Genomic DNA, 21,240 nt, shown 5'->3' on the forward strand with positions numbered 1-21,240 from the left:
TTGTTAGCCTCCAGCATACATAGTGCCCACCCATCATTCACCACTGGGCACACCTGTAGCTGGGCTAGAAAACAGTCATTCTCATCCAATACATCAATGGCATATGCAGTAGCCAAGGGGCTCCTTACAGGCCCCAGCAGTACAGCCAGCCAGAAGCTAAGCAGAGATATTGTAGCCTGAGGCCCATTTCCAATCCAATTACACAAAACAGCTGTGCTATGCCACCTCTTCCATCTCCACTTGAGATGCCCATCTTAGGACTAAGTCTCTGTCAGTGTCAGAGGAAGAGATTTTCAGGAGTAATATACGGACTAGAAGAATTATTTGCATGCATTCTTTCATGCTAATGTGGTAAGAGTATGAGAGGCTGCAGAGGATTCAAGTTACTTTTCTGCGCTCTGTTTAATAAGTTTTAATGGCACACATATGGCTCATAGAGGCATTTAAATGGAAGTTCCCACAAACAGGAACTAGATAAATAGCATGACTAAAGAGTGGGTAGATGTGTGCCAGTAAGAAGCTTTACATAGCAAAGAATGTGTAATCAAGGGCTTGTTGCAAAATATTCCACTCTCCAAATATTGCTATATCTAATGCCCTCGAAACTGAACAGCTTACTTGACTGACTCTTGAGGAAGCCTCATCAAATTGCTGCCATCTTGAACTGTGCTCTGAGCATCTGGGGGCAGAAGAGATCATGTGCAAATAAATCCAAGATGGTAGCCGGCCATGTCGTGGAACTGGATCTTCCCTTTGTTAAATTTAAGTGAAATCTCATTCTAACCAATACTATGAATGAATTACAGCACATCCCACTTCTGACCATGTGCAAATATACACATAATGGGAAATAGCAAGAATGCAGTTGGAAGAACTGTGCAAATTTTAAACCTTCATTCCTTCCATGTGATTTCACGTGTGATTTCCAAATAAGTGGTCTAGAAACAGAGCATTTGTAAATATGAATAAAATATTTTATTATGGGAATAAACCGTTAATTATGTACATGGCTGAACTTTCAAATTTAGAACAGTGGAAGAATTCATTTGAATTTATAATTAAGTCTATAAGAGGAAAGTTTTAATGAAGTTATTGATCTCTTTTAGAAAGAATGGCTCCAATTTAGATATGCACAGACACAGTGAGCTGCTGTCTGCTTGAATTAGCCCATTGCTAATCCCAACCTAGCAACATTGAGACCCTCCATTGTGCCGATGAAATTATTAGTCACACCACTCATCCACTTGTTCAGGGAGGCAGCAGAAATTGTGAGAGTCTCTCATTTCCCCAACAGGTGACTGGTGCTTTTTCATCTCTTTCATTCCTGCTCAAGGTGTCCATTTTAGAAGTAAGTCTGTCAATGTTAGAAAGAGGGGTGGGGTTAGAGGTGAAATATGGGCTACATAGAAAGCTACTTTCAATTGACTGGGCAGCAGCTATACAGCTACAGCCATTGGGTAGAATTTTACAATTATGAACCAGAGTTAGCACCTGTCTGCATATGAAGTTCCTCTTACAGGTAAGGATGCACATGGAGAAGCCTGTTTATATGCACACCCTAAGCAGCTTAGGATCAGGTTACCCCAGAGATCACATGCTCCCATATGAACCTTCCTGTGCAGTAACATTGACCATAGATGCTGTTAAGGACTGGTTGGATGCAGAGGAATAGTGGGAGGAACCAGCTGGGGTGAACCCCCAAAGTAAGAAGGCTCCATGCCAGGGTGGGTGGTGAGATGATGATGATCAGAGGTCAGAGGGAGAAGACTGGGAGGAGGAAGAGGTGTTGGAAGCTGAAGAGGTAGCATGGCTTGGTGAGAAGAGGGAGTCTGGGGCAGAACCAGAAGTGGAAGCAGGAGAGTGGGATGAGGGAGGCCAAGAGGCAGAAATGTTTCAGGCTGGTGAAGAAGCAGAAGGTCCCTCCCCCTCTTACCGTGACAAGCTCCCCTCCCCCCTGGTCTCCCAAAACCTGGAGAGGCATGAAGCAGGAGGAGCAGAGACAGGCACACAGACGCAGTCTCAGATTACTTGGGGAAAACATGGGAGAGGAGGGCACTTAGGCAGCTGTGGGAAGGTGGCCTCATAGAGCCACAACTGCCTCATAGTGGCAGGACCTACTGAAGAAGAGTAGCTGTGCTTATCAGGCCTGACATTCCTGTGCAGAACCTGGTTGTTGTTGCTTCTTATAAAGAGTTAACTTTGTTTATGCCATGTGATATACTTGCTCTTGACAGAGGCCCTGTGCTCCACCGCATCCATATGGAATTGTAGGTGGGCGTATTCAAAAGACAAGACCTTTTTGGTGGTGCTCCTATACTTACAGACCACTTTCTCAGTGGAAATCCACCAGGATTCTCTTTCCTTCACCAAAAGTTTGACACATTTCTCTCTTTTCAGCTGGCTTTTAAGGTATAATTGGTTATTTTGCTGGGACTTGTGTCAATATATTATCTTTCTGTCTTGTACTGTTTAAGTACTGGCATTACCAAACCAATAAATGCAGGAAAATGGGGGGGATGGGAATACAAGTGTTCATATAAGGGTGACCTAAGTGAATGAGAAGCTGTGCTGGTGTAAAGGATCAGCAATCTAAAACATAAATACTGGGCACACTTCAACAACCACCAGTGCTGTGCAACCTCCATCCATTTCAGCAAGGTTAAGAGAGGGCTCCTGAGAAATCCCCAGCGAAAAGCTACACAGCAACCAAGCTGCCAAGCTGTGTATTACTTGTTCACAGCTGTTAGCATCTACTATGAGCAGGTGAGCTCCTCTAGTCTGAAGGCCAATTTGGACCCAGCAATGACAGCTCTTCAGTTCCTATGAAGTAGGACATAGCATTCTGGCACCAGTAACTTGGCAAACAGAAACAAGAGCTAGGGAGCAGGACTATCCTAGGGGAAAGCCACAGAAAGTCTGTAAAGGTAATAGAGGAAGAGAAGCTGGAATCCTGGGCGTTTCGGCTAGTCTTAAAGCCCCCCCCCCCATCCTTCTTAGTGTGCATTTATGATGATTCCTGCTAACCATGATATTGAGGCAGTTACACACAACCCCACTTTCAAAACTATTTGAGCCTACAAAGGTTTCGAAGTGGGGATGCTGCTTCATTTCCAATAGGTGCATGTTCCATAGCTTCCTGCTGAAATTCTGTAATTTTTCATACCACAAATGGGTTGGGGGGGGCTGTTCCAATTTTATTGTCCTATGGTGCAAGAATGCCCCTCCAGATGGCAATAATGCAGCAACCTTGGGAAAGCAGCACCGACCACTAATAAAGTGGAAGGGTGTGCTGATCATCCAGTATAAATTCACCACTACTGAACCTTTATTGTGTCGGTGGCATTGCAGGCTACATAAGCAAGCAATCAAGCAAACAAACAAAACCCACAAGTCTTATCAGAGTGTTTGCTGCTGCTGCTTCTTCTTCTTCTTCTTCTTCTTATTATTATTATTATTATTATTATTATTATTATTATTATTTGATGCTGGTGACGCACCCACAGCCATTGGATGAACCATGTTTGCTAATGGTTTCTGAGACTCCCAGGTAAGAATGTGCAAAACCACAATGACACAGAAATCTCAGTAGCCTCATCTACTGTAATTTAGTAGCCAAGTGAGTCCAGAAGTGGTGGAATTGGCAGAAATAAGGTCAAACAGCAATGGTCCCCACTATTCAATTGCTATCAATCCTATACCTTAATAAAGGCCTTGCTAAGAAACAAAATGGCCTCTATGCAAGACAATGTGTTTTTTTTTAAGACCCTACAATTTAAAAAGTGATGGAGGGCATTCCAGCCTCTTTCCATCTACGTTTTAATAGATATTTTATATAGATATTGATATATTTCAATTCTACTAATGTTTAATTAGTTTTGAATGAGTGCTTTTTTCTATGCTTTTAATTGTTTCTGTTTTAGCTGTAAGCAACCTTGAGTCCCTGTTGTTGCTGCATCATTATTTATTGGTTGTTGAATTTGTTGTTATAAAAATAAAACAGTGTTATCTGCTTTGAGGATGATGTATGGAAAAGTGGAATTGTTTTAAAAACAAGCAAGCATGTGGCGAGTCCCTGAGGATATGAACATGAGAGACCTGGCTGGCAAGGACTCTTCAGTGGCAAAAGGATTCAGAGACCTGGTAGTCTGCAGGGACTGAGAGGTGGAGCAAACAGCAGCCAAGCCAACCTTTCCCTATTGACCAAAAACATGTTTGCAGTTCTAAACTGAAACAGAAAAGTTATGAAGTGGCTCTTAAAGCCTCTTGGTGGGCTCCATGCTAACAGGAATGGTAGTCTTAAAAAATGAGATGGCTGGCACGCAAATAAAAGAGTTCATTCAAAACAAATTCCAGTTCACTCGATTTTGGCTTGCCCACAGAGAAAGTCTTGGGGTCAAGCACTTTGTGACAGCCAATCCTAGGCTGTTGACTGGGGTATTAGTTGTGACCTGTCTAGTAGGCAAATAAAATGAATCAATTCATCAATACAAGTCCTTTGCAGCCCTACTGCTGCCTGCGGGTAAATAGTTGCATGATAAAGAAAATTCCTAAACTGTCCCATAAATCTATAAACAGTCTCACATAGCAGCAGCCTGGGGCACCTTTCTGCATCAAAACAGGCTGCAACAGGGATGGCCGACTAAGGACCTACAGGCCAGATCCAATCTTCAGGGCAATTTTATCAGCTTTGCCAAATTTGAAGTAAGGTAGGGCCAAGGCACCAGATATATGAGAAAATGTGCCCCTTTGCATACCCTGTCTGCTGAATGCAGCTGACAGTGACACGTAATTGCATATAGGCAAATCCATAGAATATCTCCAGGAGTAGAGGGAGGGTGTGGGGAGGAGCGCACAAGCCTGTGTGTATGCAACAGGTGCTCAGAGAATGCCAAGTCCACTTGTATCAGTTAAGGAAATTTAACTGAGCTGCAATAGTTATGGGGTGTGAGCAGATCTTGAATTGAGAGGGGTGCTGTTGTGCGAGGACTATTATGAAGCAGGTGCCAAATGAGAGCTAACTAGGCATTTTGCCACTCTTACAAATATCCTATAACTCTTCTTCCAGCACCAGATGTGATGAAAAATGCTTTGCATGCATCTTAACTCATTTCCATGCATCTTAACTCCTTTCCATGGACACCCTCACCCGGAATCTTCTGTTCTGGGGGGGCAGGGGAGATTTTGACTTCTACTCTTATCTAAGTTATATGACATGATGTCCATTTTGAATTGTGTATGAATACCTGGTTCATTTAGAGAGGGAAAACACATTGCAAAGGCAAATATGAGATGGGTGTTATTAGTTGATCAAATCTCTTTCGGAATCATGCCTAGAAAAAACACAGTGTCACATGACCTCTTCCACCCTTATTATCAGTTGTGTTGTGAAGATGTACTGCCTTATTCCATGCTAATATGGTGCGTATGGTGAGTGAAGAAAGCATGATACAGAGAGACTAGGAAGAGAACTGTAGATTAACTTGCACTCTTGACTTGATTGATTTTGGGCAGGGGGAGTTACAGTCCAGGGTGTAAATCGAATGACTTAAGAGAAAGATTATAAATCATGATGATTAATTATGATGGTTATTTATTATGATGATTAATTCACATTATCATTTATTGGATTTCTTACCCACTGTTCAATGTGAGGTACCAAGGCAGGTTACAGCAACATAAAAATCTCTGCCTGTCAAAGCCCCTTGCACAGCATTTCCCAACAGCCAGCTTTTCTTCAGGCACTAAGGAACTACAGTGCAAGGGATTTGCCAGCCCTGTGCTTGACAGAGCACTGCACACAGGGCCGGCAAAGCTGTTTTCTACAGAGATTGGCTGCATGATTAAGTTCCTCACAGGGAACTCAGTCACACAGCTGATCTGGCAGGGCTGAACTCCTCACACATCAGCTGTTGGACAGCAGCTTCAACCCTGCTTGCTATTCCAGGGAAATTCATGTGACTGATTCATCAAGGATTGGCTGACCAATTGGGTTCCCCATGGAGATCTGTGCAATGCAGTCAATACTGCCATATCTCTATTTGCACCATACCCAACACTGGGGGCAAGTGAGCATAGTTTGAGGAAAGCAGCCCCTTGGGCCAAATTCGACCCATGAGTTCCCCACCCCTGGCTATCAGTTATCTTTCTCACCTTGATAAGAGAGAGAAAGCTCTCTACAAAAAAGCAGCTAGGGGATACATTTGATCATGGTTGAGTGACCTGTCCCTGCCACTGTACAAGCCTCCTGAGACTGCTTCTCATTTTTTAAAAATGGTGGAAAGTTACACATGTTGGCATGAAGCATGAATCTTGGTCCCTAGTTTTGGTCTTCTCCTCTTCTCAGAAGCTGGTACAGCACCTATCACATGGCAAAGCTTCCATGGATGTGAAAAACACAGCAGTTGAGTTGTGAGTTCACTATATGGCCAGAGACTTCAGTGGCAGGCAAACCAAGATCTTTAATATTGTTTGTTCATTCATTAGATCAACATCCTCCACCACAGAAGTGAAGGCTATACAGTAACGTTAAGCAGGGGAAACCACCCAGGAATTGAGAGGCAGCATTCTCTGTGGATGAATATTTCCTTGGGGTGGATAAATCCAAAACGCTGGAAGAGCACAAAATGAAACTGCATCTGAAGCCTCATTCATTCATTCACACATATTACAAATGAAGAAAACCCTTAGACTATATGCTCTAAGGAATATTCCAGGACAACAATGAACTTTATATTTTTTAGATTATTTACTGCTTCTTATTTCAGCTGCGTTTTCATCAAACTTTTGAACAATTCAGCAAAAACAACATTTATTCAGTAATGGCAGGTTCACACTGTAGCAACAGAAGCATACCAGGTCTTCACTTCTTAAGCAACAACTGACCTGAAATAGGTTAGAATCCAAAGAAACCACTAACTCAGTGCATCCTCACTATTCTTCATTGACATTGCATTTGCTGTGTATAATTCTTCACCATTTTATCATGACAAAAACAAACATTCCATCACACTGCACCTGTAAATACTATCCTTGCAGTCTAATACTTTTCCAATCACTTGCTTGAAATATTTGCTCTAGGCTCACCCCAGTCCTCAAAAGAGTAGCCTTCCACACTAGCAAACACAACACTCACCTGGAACACGATTGACATCTGATGAAGCATTTTCATAGGAAGCACGAAAGGGAGGAGGAAGAGAGGGAGAGAGAGAAAGAGAGAGAAAGTATTAGACACACAACATGCGCACACACAAGCAGCTTAGCTTCTTTGCATGGAAATCAATTTCATGCAAAACCACAAGTTTTGAAAGCCACCCATCTGTGGTCATCAGCCCACCCATGCAAGGGAAAGGGCTTGGCTGACCCTCCTCTGTGCATGTAGAAGTAAGTCAGATGTCGTATCTGTCTGGACGGAGAGAAAGGTTCCGGAATCAGATAGGCCCAACCTAGGTCAACTCCTGCAAGAATATTGGTTAGAATATTCTGTGTCATTTCATTTCACACACAGTTTCAAACAAGGGAGAAATAAAAATAACCCCTGCAGCAGGATAGCTTCATTCACATAAATTCAAGTACATTCAAGCTATTTTCAGGAGGAAAAGAAAAATTAGTTCCCTTTTCTAAAAGGGAATTTGTGTGAATTTATACCAGCTCCAAACTGAGCCCTCAAAGGGCTAGCACAAAAATAAAAAGATAAGCCATTTCAAGACATTCTGCCCACTGTTCCCTGTGACCATCCTTCATTGCAGACAACATGGGAACTTTTGAGTTTTTGATGCCTGATCTTTTCCCAGGCAAGGGTAATAGTTCAGTGGCTATTGCACCCAGCAGGCTCTTGGCTTAGCAGGTCAGTTCAAAGAACCAAGCCAAAATCATCAGCATTAGAACCAGATTGACCTCTCTGGCCGCTTGTGTAACCTGGTCCTTGCTGAGTTAGCAGCTCCAATAGCATCTTTTGGTGATCTGCAGTTATGTGGCTGACACGCAACAATGAGCAAACCAGTATTATGTAGAGAGCAAAATACCTCGTTCCTGGAGTTCATGGGTGGGGAACCTTTGGCCTATGGGGCAAATTTGGCCTGCAATGCCTCCTCATTGACCTGCCAAGCCATTTTCCTTGACCACACCCAACTGCCTCACACCTAACATCACCTAATGTGTGAAATCAGGTGTAAAGGAGGTAGAGATGCAACTGGAACAGCTGCCCATGGTGAACTCACTGGTGATGATCCCTGCAAAAAGCATGGCTGAAGTCCCTGCTCATCAGCTGATGGATGGAGCCTTCAATCCTGCTTAGTCACTACATCCTCCCATAAAGGTAAAGGTAAAGGTACCCCTGCCCGTAGGGGTCAGTCTTGACAGACTCTGGGGTTGTGCGCCCATCTCACTTAAGAGGCCAGGGGCCAGCGCTGTCCGGAGACACTTCCGGGTCACATGGCCAGTGTGACATCGCTGCTCTGGCGAGCCAGAGCTGCACACGGAAACGCCGTTTACCTTCCCGCTAGTAAGCGGTCCCTATTTATCTACTTGCACCCGGAGGTGCTTTCGAACTGCTAGGTTGGCAGGCGCTGGGACCGAGCAGCGGGAGCGCACCCCGCAGCAGGGATTCGAACTGCCGACCTTTCGATCAGCAAGTCCTAGGCGCTGAGGCTTTAACCCACAGCGCCACCTGTGTCCCTTGGCAACAAGCCAATGTTGACAAGTGGGTGGGGACACCCAGCTGTCAATCACCTGATGAAGTGACCCATGGGGCTGAGAAAAGGTAAAATCTGGCCACCAGCTCACAGACACATTGAAAGAGGGTTATACAAGTTCATAGAATTCAAGGCTGCCCATGGCTGCTAAGTCATGATGGAAATATGCTGCCTTTGAATATCATTTGCTGGGGAGTAACAGCAAGAGAAGGGTCATGTCCTCATTCCCTGCCTGTGGTTGGATGCCATGGGAAAGCTAAGCTAAGCCTGCTAGATGTGGTCAATGGCCCATCTAGTCCAGCATTCTGTTCTCACAGTGGCCGACCAGATGCCTGTGGGGAACCTGCAAGTGGAACCGGAGCACAAGAGCCCTCTCCCTTCCTGCAGTTTCTAGCAACTGCTGCTCAGAAGCATTATGCTTCCAACCATGGAGGGAGTGCGCGTCATCGAGCTGCTGGAGCAGATAAGCTTTTGATTTGATTTGGCAGGGCTCTTCTTAAATTCTTGTTAACCTACGAAAGCTAGGCACATGCTACAACCCATAATGAGAAACTGCTGGAGGGCAGGTCGGTTGTCAATCCCAAAGTCAGCCATTAGTTCTCTTTCTTATTAGGGCTCATCCGCACTTCCACTTGACCCACATATAGAAAACATGGGCCCAAGAGGTCTTTCACCAGTCCCACACTTTCTAGGCATCGGTCTGAGCAGTGTTTTCATCTGTCCAGCCACTTTTCCAGGGCAAACCCACTGTCTGCCACTGAATCAGAACAGACCTCAATCCACAGAAAAAACGGTTGACTTTTCTTCTGATTCAGCGGGGATTTCCCAGGAGGAAGGAGCAGAACAAGCAGAACCCTTAATGGTTTTATCATATTTGCCTGTACAACCTCCCCAACCCAGCAACTAACAGACCACAGTCAGCTATGAAAAACCAATTAATGCTAAAAACAATTACAAACCTTAATCAAAAAGCAACAACACTAGATTTAAAAAGCTGAGATGATCTTCAAGGGGTGGCTCTAAGATACTGTACTTCCTTAGATCTTTTTGGGGGGGGGGGTTTGCAAGACTCATTCAAAAAAGAAAAGAAAACCCCACCCAGCATCAAGCATGAGGAGAGGTAACAAGCATATACTATAGATCGTAAGTAATCTCAATATAATCTGAATGTCAGAAGAGTGTTTATCCCAAAGCATCTTTCCACATCTGCATGTCAGCTCTTGCTAGTTTGTGGCTAGATGGATCCATGTTTACATGAGAAATGAAGAGATGTCTTACTATATAAAAGTCCTCAGGTTTGACTCACATCCATTTCCTTAATAAGGTCACATCCCAAACACACACACATATATTCACGCACCATCATGTCACAGAGCTAATTTATGAGTCCTTCCTATGCTGCGTGATTTAAAAATGTGATGTCCCCATCAAAACAATTATAAGATGCCTATGAAAAAATGTCCCCATGTTCCCCTGCAAAGCGCTAATGCTTACTGGATTAAAAGTGGGTGGGGGAAAGAGGGAGGAACATTTTAAAACGTAAACTCACTTGGAGGCTTTTAAACGTTTAATTCAAACTTAAGCCATTAACCTACCATAATTGGTTTGCTGTGGCTCATGAAGCTATGTGCTTTCGTTCAGTTGTGTGGGATAAGAGAAAATATTTTTGGAGGGGCAGCTGCTACCTCTTGCTATTGCATGGAGTCATCCTTGCTTTCTTCCTCCCACAGAACCTACTTTCCATAAAGCTGTCCACCACGCAGAGCTCAGGAGTCAGCTTTCCTCCATGAGGCTATAGAGAATCAGAGCCTGCTAAATGGCACCAGCCATTAAATCAGTATTAGCAGTAGTAAAAGTTATGTTGGGGGAGGTATATGGCAGGCTAGCTGATGATCTACCATATGGTCAGGTAGTTGTTGCCCCATTTGCCTAAAGCTGTGGGCCACCTCCTTACTCAACCCCAGAGCTGGTTACATAAGCAATGACAAATCCTATCTGGGTAATGTAGTTTTAAGAGCATGCCTTTTTGTTTCTGTGTTGAATGAAAAGTAGCCTTGTGCACCCAGCCAGATCTTTCCCACTGTTGGCAACAGACCACTCTGCACATGTGTGGTTCTCTGGATTATTGCCATTTTATAACAGGTCCACATAGCAGATGAAATATCTGGCTTAGAACTGTCCACATATTTACAGCAGCTATATACATATATATATACACACACACACACACACACACACCAGATTTTTCACCCTATAGGGCGCGCCGGCCCATAGGGTGCACTTATTTTGGGGGGGGGGGAATAAAGGGGGGAAAATATTTTTCCCCCAAGCCCCAAAGAGCAAAGAAGCCATGAGAGCGAGCGGAATGGATCCCGCTAGCTGTCCTGACTTCGTTTTTAGCCTCGGGGCTGGGGGTCCGGGAGCGAAGGTGAGGTTGTGAGCTTCCCCCAACCCCAGCCCCCAGAACGGGTCCGGGAGCGATGGCGAGGTTGCGTTCAACCTCGCCATTGCTCCCGGGGCTTGCCGGGCTGGGGGCTGGGGGAAGCCCGAGCTTGCGCAACCTCACCATCGCTCCTGGACCTTGCGGAGCTTGCGGAGAGCTGCCCGAAGCCCAGGGTGCACCTCGCTGCACTCCCCAGGTTTCGGGCTGCAGGCTGCTGTCTGCAAGCCTTGGGAGCCCAGCGGGAACTCCCACCGGGCTCCCAAGTCTTGCGGATAGCTTCCTGAAGCCTGGAGAGCAAGAGGGGTCGGTGCGCACCGACCCCTCTCGCTCTCCAGGTTTCAGCGAAAGCCTGTATTTGCCCCATAGGACGCACACACATTTCCCCTTCATTTTTGGAGGGGGGAAAGTGCATCCTATAGGGCGAAAAATACGGTATATATTTGGGGAGTATATGCTGCCTTGATATCTGCCGAGTAACTGAACTGAGAAACCGAAAGGATTATATATGTTATGACGTGGTAAGTCGCTTTGGGATGCCTCGTGGGAAGCAATTCGTGAATGAAGTAAATAGTATTACATTAATATAAGAAAACTATGCTGCAAAAATAACAATACAGTGTAAACCCTGGCTGTTTCACAAACATTGTATGCTTATTGGCTGGCTTTTTTAAAAAGAAGACAATCCATGAGCACCCCAGACATAAGTGAGCACTCTATGTGAGAGGTGGTCCCATGCATGGAAAGTTCATTTGGAACTGACGAATTCCATGTATAAATTCATTTAAAAATTATTCCTCCACCATCGCTACTCTCACCTTGGGCCCACACGCTTCCTCCTCCCTCTGCCTCACATTGCATGAGTAGCACTGGCTCAGATCTTCAGTGGAAACAAAACAAACTGCAGGGGAAGGAGCCTCTCCAGCCCTCGTGTGTGACCATACGTGTGTGTTTGTGTTGTGGGAGGGGAAGAGGAAGGGGAGGGGGCTGGCAAGCAACCTTTGGGGCAAGAAAAGGAGCAGCGAGTGAAGGTGCGTAAAGGGCATGTCAGCAGGATGTGAGGGGAAAGGGGTGAGCACCAAGGGAGGGAGGGAGGGAGGGAGGAGCTGAGTGAGAGGGGGCCCGAGTGGTATGTCAAGGTGGGAAGGGGGTGGTAACTGAGGTGGGTAGATTTATCTGCGAAGGGGGCACAGAGACATTGGCGGGGGAGTGATTTTAAGTGTGTTGAGAGGCTGGGTCATGTCCCGATTTGCTTCACTGGGATGTTGGGAGCGTATGCAGGTATGGTCCCCCCCACACACACACACACTTGGGGGGGACTCTGGGAAAGGTTGATTTGGAGCACAGTATAGCCGCAAGGGATGCAGGTGGCGCTGTGGTCTAAACCACAGAGCCTAGGGCTTGCCAATCGGAAGGTCAGCGGTTCAAATCTCTGCGACGGAGTGAGCTCCTGTTGTTTGGTCCTAGCTCCTGCCCACCTAGCAGTTTGTAAGCACGTCAAAGTGCAAGTAGATAAACAGGCACCACTTCGGCGGGAAAGTAAATGGTGTTTCCATGTGCTGCTCTGGTTTGCCAGAAGTGGCTTAGTCATGCTGGCCACATGGCCCGGAAGCTGTCTGCAGACAAATGCCAGCTCCCTTGGCCTATAGAGCGAGATGAGCGCTGCAACCCCAGAGTCATCCGCAACTGGACCCAACAGTCAGGGGTACCTTTACCTTTTATAGCAGCAAGGGAAGGTTGTTTAAACCTCTCGGTGACTATTGTCCCCCTCCAAATACACATAAGTGCTTCCACCACCCACTGAGTGTTTAATATAAATGTTGGGTAATGTGTTGTGGTTTTGCAACTGAAATACCTTCAAGTAAGTTAACTAACTTTAAAAGAAAAGGGGAAAGCCAAGGAAAGTGTTCAGCACCTACCTTTCCCTCTACCCACTTCCCCACTCCAAATCTTCCCCTTCTGAAAATGCTTCTCTTTAAAAACAGTGGTGTGGAACAGGGGTCAGCAAACTTTTTCAGCAGAGGGCCGGTCCACTGTCCCTCAGACCTTGTGGGGGGCCAGACTATATTTTGGGAGGGGGGGAATGAACAAATTCCTATGCCCCACAAATTACCCAGAGATGCTTTTAAATAAAAGCATACATTCTACTCATGTAAAAACACCAGGCAGGCCCCACAAATAACCCAGAGATGCATTTTAAATAAAAGGACACATTCTACTCATGTAAAAACAAGCAGATTCCCAGGCTGTGAGCGGGCTAGATTTAGAAGGTGATTGGGCCGAATCCAGCCCCCAGGCCTTAGTTTGCCTACCCATGGTGTGGAGGCTTCCGTGAACATGCTTCTGTATACATAACCCCTTACCTCCAAAGCCTGCTCATGCTCCAGCAAGCTTCTGCTACTTGCCCTTTACTTTCTCCCACTGTGCAGAAGAAGGAAGTAAAAAGTCCTGTATGAAACTCGGAATGTACTGCAGACCCAACATCCCTTCTAAAATACCAAGGATCACAGGCCTTTCTTCCTGGGAGAGGTTATCCCTTTCTCTACTTCAGAGCACTTCAGAAACAGCAAAGGGAGTCTCTTGACAAAAGGCAATGGCTGGATTTCCTTTGTCCTAGGCACAAGGACCCATTCACAGTGGCTTTGTAGAGTGCTGAGCTGCAAGCCAAGGTTGTTTGCTTTTGCTCTTTGATGCTAATAGCTCTGCTGAAATAGGGATCAGCAGGGCGACTGCCTTTTGTCAGGTGTGGCGGTAGCCACCTGGGTAGGCCCCAAAAAGGAATGGGGGAAAGATCAAGAGAGATGAGAAGGAACAGATGATAGCATAGCTCAGATCATTGTCGTGGCTGTAGCACGAAATGTCTGGGGCATTTTATTTTGAATATTTCATGTGAGGTTTTGTCGCTGATGAAAGGTGGTGTGCTGACAATCCAGGAGAGAGGGGAGGGCAGAGAGGCCTTTGTTGAACTTCTACAGACTAAAGAGCATCTGGGACAGGGGAAGCCTATGTTAGATGTCAACCCTCTAGACACTGAGCAACACAGGAGAGCCCCACTTCTAAAGGAGGGGCAGCCAGCCCGCTTTCACGGTATAAGTCAGCTCCATTCTCCCTGGCATTCTCTGGACACCTGTCTACCGGTAACCAGACAGAGAATCCCCTACTCCAGGTTTCTGAACAGCCGTCAGATGGGAACCACCCAGGATGAAAGAGAGCTGTTGACCTAGTAGTGAAAGGCTTCCTCTCCAATTACTAGGCCACTTGATCTCTTTAGCTACACCTACCTAGGTGGGTCTTGGATTACTTTCACCCTTTGTAGGTTTTGATGGGAAACGTCTCAAATAATAGACGTAAGGGGGGAAGGGGGAGAAGAAAGGTTGTGAAACAAAGGGAAAGTTTTTCTATTCAGAAGGCACACCCAGACATCCTGTTGCGAATTCGGCAACCTTCCTTTGACAAACATTCAGTAGAGGTTCCCATCCTTGCTCTTCTTCTTTTGCCTCACTGCAACTCGGCCAGGGCACTACCCAGTCTGACTACATGAAATGAATTTTTGCACCTCAAACCAATGTAGGCTGGGCGGTGGGAGACTCATAAGATCTCCATTTTTTTTTTATACTGTATATAACTCAAGGGCCAGCAGAGCAGCACTAACAGCATGGGTCAATGAGGTATTTTTTACCCTTTGGCCCATGCCATGTTCCCCAATCTGAACTGTGTTCAAAGCTGCTATTTTTGAATCATCATCACACAGGCTCCTTTCCCCACCACCATGAGGCAATCAGGAGCTTCAAGGGAGCATTTTTTACAGATAAAATGGTGCAGCGAACTTTGAAGAACTTTTAGCTGATCCAGACTCCCACCACCCTCCAAAAACCAGATCTGATCACAACTCCCCCAGTAGCCCTATTCAGGTGTTACTGTTGTCAAAAGGAATTGCAAGCAAGATACCTTTGCTCTGCCTCTGTCATTTTGAAGCTTCTTCCAGCTGCTGTTGCAGTCAACCATCCAGTAATGGGGAGCCTCCTACTCTCACGGAAGCTTCCCAAACACATTAGAATCCTGATGCTCTAATGTTCTAAAATGTGTGGGTGGAGCCACCACGCATAGTGACATCATCAGCATGCAACAAACATAATGGTGAAAGCTTTTGTTTGCCACATAAGGAAAACATATAGGTAGCTGGAACTTGTATGTTTCCCCACAGGGAAACATAGGAGTTTGGCATGCCATTATTATTTGAGAAACCAGTATGGGGGCATTTCCAGCAGGACAACGATTCTGATCCAGTTCCATCTCCCCTAATATTTCTTTCTTTTTCTTTCTTTCTTTAAAGCATACATTACAAATCTTAATCAGAGATCTCCTGCCTCATATCTAGTTGCACCCTTAGTTCCTGGCTGACTCTGCGCACTCACCGTTTTGGAGTGTAAAAGGTATGGAATGGGTAATAATACCCCACGCTATCACAGATAAACTGTGGCTGAGGAGAAACTTACTCGTTTATAAAAACAAAACATAGCTTTTCACGACCCTGAATTTTTCATGCTCATCCTCAACATTCAGCAGAGGAAACACAGCCCAGAATAACTAAGGAGATAGTAAGGAGATAACTAAGGAGATAGTACAATAATACTTGGCTAGTTTAGATGTATTCAAGTCTCCAGGATAGATGAACTGCATCCAAGAGTATTAAAAGAACTGGCAGATGTGATCTCAGAACCACTGGCAGTCATCTTTGAGAATTCCTGGAGAACAGGCGAAGTCCCGGCAGACTGGAGGAGGCAAATGTTGTCCCTATTTTCAAAAAGGGGCAAAAGAGAGGACCCAAATAATTACCACCCAGTCAGTCTGACATCAATACCAGGGAAGATTCTGGAGCAGATCATTAAGCAAACTGTGAGCACCTAGAAAGGAATGCTGTGATCACCAATAGTCAGCATGGATTTCTGAAAAATAAGTCATGTCAGACTAACCTGATCTTGTTTTTTGACAGAATTACAAGCCTGGTAGATGAAGGGAACGCAGTGGATGTAGCCTACCTTGATTTCAGCAAGGCATTTGACAAGGTGCCCCATGATATTCTGGTAAAGAAGCTGGTAAAATGCGGTCTTGACTATGCTACCACTCAGTGGATTTGTAACTGGCTGACTGACTGAACCCAAAGGGTGCTCATCAATGGTTCCTCTTCATCCTGGAGAAGAGTGACTAGTGGGGTGCCACAGGGTTCTGTCTTGGGCCCGGTCTTCTTCAACATCTTTATCAACGACTTGGATGATGGACTCAAGGGCATCCTGATCAAATTTGCAGATGACACCAAACTGGGAGGGGTGGCTAACACCCCAGAGGACAGGATGACATTTCAAAACGACCTTGACAGATTAGAGAACTGGGCCAAAACAAACAAGGTGAATTTTAACAGGGAGAAATGTAAAGTATTGCACTTGGGCAAAAAAATGAGAGGCACAAATACAAGATGGGTGACACCTGGCTTGAGAGCAGTACATGTGAAAAGGATCTAGGAGTCTTGGTTGACCACAAACTTGACATGACGCGGCAGCTAAAAAAGCCAATGCAATTCTGGGCTGCATCAATAGGAGTATAGCATCTAGATCAAGGGAAGTAATAGTGCCACTGTATTCTGCTCTGGTCAGACCTCACCTGGAGTACTGTGTCCAGTTCTGGGCACCACAGTTCAAGAAGGACACTGACAAACTGGAACGTGTCCAGAGGAGGGCAACCAAAATGGTCAAAGGCCTGGAAACGATGCCTTATGAGGAACGGCTAAAGGAGCTGGGCATGTTTAGCCTGGAGAAGAGGAGGTTAAGCGGTGATATGATAGCCATGTTCAAATATATAAAAGGATGTCACATAGAGGAGGGAGAAAGGTTGTTTTCTGCTGCTCCAGAGAAGTGGACACGGAGCAATGGATCCAAACTACAAGAAAGAAGATTCCACCTAAACATTAGGAAGAACTTCCTGACAGTAAGAGCTGTTCGACAGTGGAATTTGCTGCCAAGGAGAGTGGTGGAGTCCCCTTCTTTGGAGGTCTTTAAGCAGAGGCTTGACAACCATATGTCAGGAGTGCTCTGATGGTGTTTCCTGCTTGGCAGGGGGTTGGACTCGATGGCCCTTGTGGTCTCTTCCAACTCTATGATTCTATGATTCAACATGCTGTTGATTCTAGATGCTGCCGTCCACAAGGGTGGGTGTGGTTACTTGACAGACATTTGAAAACCCTCCCCTTGATTAAGTGACACATCATAGATGAATGAGGAAGAAGAAAGTGGTGACAGCGATCACAGCATCATTATGCAGGTATGGATGCAAACACAACCCAGTACCAGTTGTGGAACTGTCTTCTCACAAAGGTGCATCTGGCACCTTCAATATACAACTTTCGGTGAAAGCTGAAGTTGCGCCTCTTCACTTTGGACTCCTGAGGTGTATATTTTTAGGACTCGCCTTATATTTGTAATTTTAAGTTGTTTTAGACCATTTTATTTGTTGTAACTCACTTTGGAAGGCAGGATATAAATTGTAATAATGCCGAGGGAGGTACAGCTGGTGCCTCCAGTATACACCTTTTGGTGCCAGGCAAAAAAATAATTATTATTATTATTTATTAAATTTATACACCACCCTATACCCAGTTGTCTCAGGGCGGATCACAGAATAAAATCAAGATATAAAACCACAAAATACATTATTATTATTATTATTATTATTATTATTATTATTATTATTATTATTTATACCCCCGCCCATCTGGCTAGATATCCCCAGCCACTCTGGGTGGCTTCTAACAAAATATTAAAATATAGTAAAAATAAAAACAGCAACCCAGGTCTTGGGCTGATTAACATCCTATATAACCTTTTAAATGTGTTTGGGTGAGGTGGTGGGGGGGTGATTGTTTTGTTTTGCTTTTGCTTTTATTACGCATTTTGTATTTTTATATTGTATTCTAATGTTGTGAACTGCCCTGAGATCTTTGGATGAAGGGTGGTTTACAAATTTAACAAGTAAAGTAAATAAATGATCTGTTCTCAAATGGACGCACCGTGGGTTAATGCAGAATCCATATTCAATTTCATTTTCAGAATGGAACCAGTCTCTTAGGAAGCTTTTCAGGCATGCACAAAAATGCAATAGATCTAGATTGGGTGTGTGTGGACTACAAGTACCATAGAACTGTAGAGCTGAAAGGGACACTGAGGATCATCTAGTCCAACCCCCTGCAGTGCAGGAATATGCAGCTGTCCTATACAGGGATCAAACCTGCAACCTTGGTGTTACCAGCACCATGCTCTAACCAACTGAGCTATCTGTCTCCATTGATTCTAGAATAAAACGTCAAGTGTACACTGCCTGTAGCCGGCATAAGACCACAATCAGATGTTTCAATTGGCAGATTGTATTGCGTAGTGTGCTGCTTATCCTTCACTCTCTCCACCCCATCTTGGAGGAATGCTAATGTATGGGCAGGTTGCGCTCCTGCTAACAGTGGTATGCTGCTGGAACAAAGGCCAGGATTGGGAACACACGGCAAGCCATGAAGTGACTCTTAGCTGAGCTCCCGCGGGAGAGACTGCTGTGCAATTCTGCCATGCTCTGCATAACACTGAACACTCTGGAGGTAAATAGTCATACAAAGAGCAGAGCTGAGAGAGGGTGAGTTTGAGAAGCGCAGAAGTGATGATTAAGCAAAGGAAGATCTGGTAAAGTCCGTGAATTGGCTAGAGCTCTAACCTATTTGCTGTACCCAGCCTTCAAATTAATAAAACAAATCCCTTGGTAAGTCTGCCAGAGTTATTAAAGGATGCTAATACTCCCCTAGAGTAATCTGGAGAAGCACAGCTGGAGCTGGAGAGGAAGTGCCGTCGCTTGGGGAGGGAGGTGGCATGGAGCGAAGACCCTTCAATCCCACCAGATGACTGTCAGGGCTGTCTACTCCCGTCCAGCCTCACCCAGAGGGGATGTGAGGCTAAGTGTGGAAGGAGGGGGAATGGGGGATTGCAAGGCTGAAATCTCTCCTCCCTCCCTCTGCTGCCAACCTAGTTTTGCATGAGAGAGGATTTTTCATTCTGCTGCTTTCTAAATTATGCCGCCTAGGCATTTTCATAAGAACCAAGAGTGGGAAGTCCCACTTCTCAGAATCCTTGCTAAGGAAAGCTGCAACCCTGAGGGGCCTGCAGAGAGGGGTGGCAGAGGCCACACTGGTGCCTTGGAGAACGATGGTTTCTACTCATCACAGATAGTGCTTATTCCTGATACATATACCCTAGGAAAAGATGCAACGATTTGAATGCTGGGTGGTGGCAGGGGAAGAGGAGAAACCTTCTAAAGCAGCCTTCCCCAACTTGATATCCTCCAGGTGTCGACAGACAACAACTCCCATCATCCCTAGGCAACATGGCCAATAGTTACCAGGTTTGGGGGAACTGCTCTAGAGGGAAGACATTGCACAGCATTGCATGAATGCACGCATGCAAATACTGACTTTTAGCTCAGGACTTTACACAGCATCATTTTATTATCCCAGTACTCTTTATAGTCTACCCAGAAGTAGCATCATCATCTAATCTAATTCATTTTATTAGTAGCACATAATGCCCTTAATTTCTGAACAACGTGAGCTGGATGGAGGCAGAAGCCCAAAGAAAGAAGGGAGGAAGCTATCACTGCCTATCTCTGCTCCCAAATGCCCCCACACACATTATAGCCATTTATTTAGAAGAACTCAAAACTAGGCAGTTTGTTTCCTGAGGGATTCAGCCAGGACCATTTGGTAATTTATCTTTACAGAAAAGAAGACTCATCAAAAGGTGCCCTAAAGGGTAATGAGCACCAACTCTGCAACTCAAACTGAGATGTAGGAAGAATGCTGTTTTGCCACACATCTACTCCCCACAATTTTAGAAAAACTGAATTTCTATCTACTCCGGCACCTCCAGTCACAGATGAACACAATGTAAGAGTTCAGAACATTTGAAGAAGACTTTAGTGACAGGTGAGCTCTGGGCAATGTGGTCTCAGAGATCAAAGCTGGGATCTCAATACTCATTCTACTGAGGTCCTCTGAGCACTCATGCCTCTAAGCTTTAGGCCAATGAATATCACTCACTAATAATCACAGCTTACCCATCTTTTCTTGCCTCTTCCTACAAAGAATATACCATGGAAAAGGTTCCTTCTCCCTGCCTGTCACTTTCCATAAAATTTAGATTCGTACAATAAAATTGTGTAATTTGATTAGGAAATACATGGCGACTTCTGCAGAGCTGCCTGGAAGACCTACAACTGGGCAGAAAGCCTGGATAGAAATGTATTCAATAAAATAAAGAAGTTAAATTAAGACAGAGAAGAAATGATTAACTAGGAAAGCACCAAGTGTATTTTTGCAGGAGAAAACAGCCAATTTATACAAACTGTACAAATCATAACTTATGTAACACATATGTGGTTTGTATTTGGGTATCTTTACCAATTACAAATTGCATTGGAAAAGTGAGTACCATGAGTATTTGCAGGGGCCAGGCCCTGAACGCAGTGAGGAGTTGCAGAACCAGGCCCTTGCTGTTTGTCTTGGGGGAGTCGGGTGCAGCCTGGCAGGTATGGCCAGATCAGATGTGCAGCACCTGGAGGCAAACTCAAGAGGGGAATATAAGGCCAGCATTTTCCCCTGGCTCTTTGCCACAGCAACAGGATTTATACCCTGTTGCTGCCAGTCCCTGTTCCTGCTTTGGTGCTCCAGTTCCTTCTCCTGTTCCAGTTTCTGTTCCTGTGTTCCAGCCTCATTGAGTTTCCGTCCTCCATTTAACTGCTACCATTGTTACCATCCATACCTTGGTCCCAGTGTGTCAGGTCTGGACTGCTGCCACCTATGTCCCAGACCATGACAATGTGATATGTGACCCATAGGTCCAATTTATGGCAGTGCTGCTACAGGATGTAGCTGCTCCCTCACCATAAATCATGTGAAGAAGGTAAACAATGTGATTACTTACTTTCTGCCAACAGCAGCTCATTGACCATTTCTAGCAATGTGTGGAACACAACTTATTCCCTGATCTTCCATTTTCCAGGTGGATCTGCCCAAACCTATCAAAC

General features: G+C 45.1%; 1 protein-coding gene and 1 long non-coding RNA gene across 28 annotated transcripts in view; one reads left to right on the plus strand and one right to left on the minus strand.

Annotated features, from left to right (window-relative positions):
• Window positions 1-21,240, minus strand: part of NRXN3 (neurexin 3) — a 1,185,406-nt gene that overhangs the window by 1,081,647 nt on the left and 82,519 nt on the right. For all 24 annotated transcript variants that reach the window (XM_081908656.1, XM_081908654.1, XM_081908650.1 and 21 more), the window contains exon 3: window positions 7,133-7,150. In XM_081908656.1, coding sequence (XP_081764782.1) covers window positions 7,133-7,150 — 18 coding nt within the window. The remainder of the gene's footprint in view (window positions 1-7,132; window positions 7,151-21,240) is intronic.
• LOC309372957 lies at window positions 15,244-20,485 on the plus strand. Of its 4 annotated transcripts, none has more exons than XR_014169741.1 (4): window positions 15,244-15,305; window positions 15,464-15,563; window positions 17,315-17,445; window positions 18,475-18,928. It is a non-coding gene; the product is annotated as an uncharacterized lncRNA (long non-coding RNA). The 4 variants fall into 4 exon arrangements; XR_014169742.1 differs by adding an exon at window positions 19,936-20,485 and having other exon boundaries at window positions 15,258-15,563; window positions 18,475-18,766; XR_014169743.1 differs by lacking the exon at window positions 18,475-18,928 and adding an exon at window positions 19,936-20,485 and having other exon boundaries at window positions 15,258-15,563.

This window comes from Podarcis melisellensis, assembly GCF_964234715.1.
Source record: "Podarcis melisellensis genome assembly, chromosome: 1".
Taxonomy (NCBI): Eukaryota; Metazoa; Chordata; class Lepidosauria; order Squamata; family Lacertidae; genus Podarcis; species Podarcis melisellensis.